At 41.2% G+C, this 1923-nt stretch overlaps 1 protein-coding gene across 1 annotated transcript; it reads right to left on the bottom strand.

The window, feature by feature from the left end:
- Positions 1-6: 6 nt before the first annotated feature.
- LOC102196209 (cystatin-A-like) lies at positions 7-1887 on the bottom strand. The gene is made up of 3 exons (XM_005722671.2): positions 1258-1887; positions 1077-1178; positions 7-282 (listed from the first exon to the last, which is right to left on the bottom strand). Exons 1-3 carry the CDS (start codon positions 1396-1398, stop codon positions 154-156), a joined length of 372 nt encoding a protein of 123 aa, XP_005722728.1. The 5' UTR covers positions 1399-1887; the 3' UTR covers positions 7-153.
- Positions 1888-1923: the final 36 nt, after the last annotated feature.

Below are 1923 nucleotides of genomic sequence, written 5' to 3'. Positions count from 1 at the left end.
TATTTAACTGATTCCCTTTGCCTTCCATTATCTGTAGTTGGTTATTATATGTAAACAAGGAAAGCTTTCCCCTCATGAAGAGGCAAGTTATTAATGGATTACATTGAGAGGACAGGCTGTAGGCACTGATGCTTTCACTGGTTCATTGTCCCATTAGAAGTACTCAATACTGTCATTCTGAGTCTTGGGGTGCTGCAGATCAGTCAGCTCAAGCGTTCCTCCATAAGCCGGGAGTTTCTCATAAACACGGAGGTGAACATATTCGTTTCCTCCCACATAGACCTGCAAGGAAAGTTAAAGGAGATGCTTGATGTGCACATAGAAGTAATCCTGATCATTTTATTTTATCAATGTAAGCCACAGCTGTGGGCCAAACAACATGCATGGAAAAGGAGAATCCACATCTTCATATATAGAGTGCCTGATTGTTGTAGTGTTCACAAACAGAACATTTGTTGAGCTCTGTTCATGGCTGACAGAGTTTATGAAGTAAATATGTGCTTATGCTTCTTTATTTAAGCCCTAGTGCACAGGTGTTGAACTCCAGGCCTCGAGGGTCTAAATTACCTCCTCAACATGTCCTGAAGTTCTCCAGAAGCCTGGTAATGAACTAATCATTTGATTCAGGTATGTTGAAACAGGGTGATATCTAAAACCTGCAGGACACCAGCCCTCGAGGCCTGCAGTTCGACACCCCCGCCCCTAGTGTGCGTTGTGTGTGACAAGCGATCATTCACAAGAACTGGAAAAACCGGAAATGCTCGTCCTGTGCCACACCAGGAGTGTGAGGTGCACTTTGTGTGGAATTTGTGAAATTTGTGTGGAAACAATGATTGAAAGCCTCAGCTATGAAGCTAGAAAATCAATAACAGTTAAAGGTTTGCACACACCTTCTTTTAAAATCACTACATATGTGAAGAGATAGTAACTGAAAACCCCCCACTGATCATTGCTTTAGTTTTCACCTGACAGATCACATTATCAATCAGTGCTCTTTTTAATTATATTTTATTGCATGCAAGACCTCAGAGCTTTGCAGTGTTGCCACTGCTCACTGCTTGCATTACAAACATTACCTTAATGAAGTAGTTGGTCCCAGCTACGACCTGTGTTTTGTAGTTCTCTGCAGTGAAAACCTCGAAGTTTCTCCCGGTTTTCTGCTCTGCGAGAGGCTTCATCTGAATAACAATGACAGCAAAATCAATATGAATGACAGGCCCTGTGTGTGAGTGTAAAAAATCTCCCGTTTCTACTCACTGCATCACAGATCTTCTGAACTGCTTCATCAGCCTGCTCCACCTCGGTCAGCCCTCCGCACATTTCCACTTCGACAACATTTTGTTGGTAAAAAATGACCAAAAAGCTAATAAACACACGCCAATTCACAAGACTCTGCATTGTGGACCAGCGTAGAGGAAGATGGGTGTTTGTTGGTACAGTATTTGTAAACGATCATGTAAAAAACCAAATAACACAACAGCCAGTCATATGACTTCGCATTTTGAACCGTACCATCAGCTCAAGAACAAGGGGGGTGGTAAAAATCAAAAACAAAACAAGCACACTTAGACTAGCACAAGAAAATAATAACTTTTGCCCACATTTTTACCGCATGTGTGGGTTTGTCGGAGCGTATGACAAAATACTCTTGATTCTGCCGGGAAGTGAAAATACAGGGTGTGAGCTGTGATTGAAATATTGGAAAGGATCACACATGAATCACAGCCTGAGTACTGCTTTTAGCTCTTCCTTTCCGGTTATCCTACTTCTGATACCTGAACCTCAGCCTTTCCAAATCTCCAAAAATTTTATTTATTTAATACAATTATACCAACTGAGCTTAAGGAGATAGAAACAAAGTATTGATTCTAATGAGCTAGTATCGATCAGATACCAATACTAGAGTTGGTATTGATCCAACTA

Source organism: Pundamilia nyererei, unplaced genomic scaffold (assembly GCF_000239375.1).
Source record: "Pundamilia nyererei isolate P.nyererei 1_Seehausen unplaced genomic scaffold, PunNye1.0 scaffold00007, whole genome shotgun sequence".
NCBI lineage: Eukaryota > Metazoa > Chordata > Actinopteri > Cichliformes > Cichlidae > Pundamilia > Pundamilia nyererei.
Note: the sequence above shows the minus strand (reverse complement) of the source record. Positions and strands in the feature narration are given on the sequence as shown.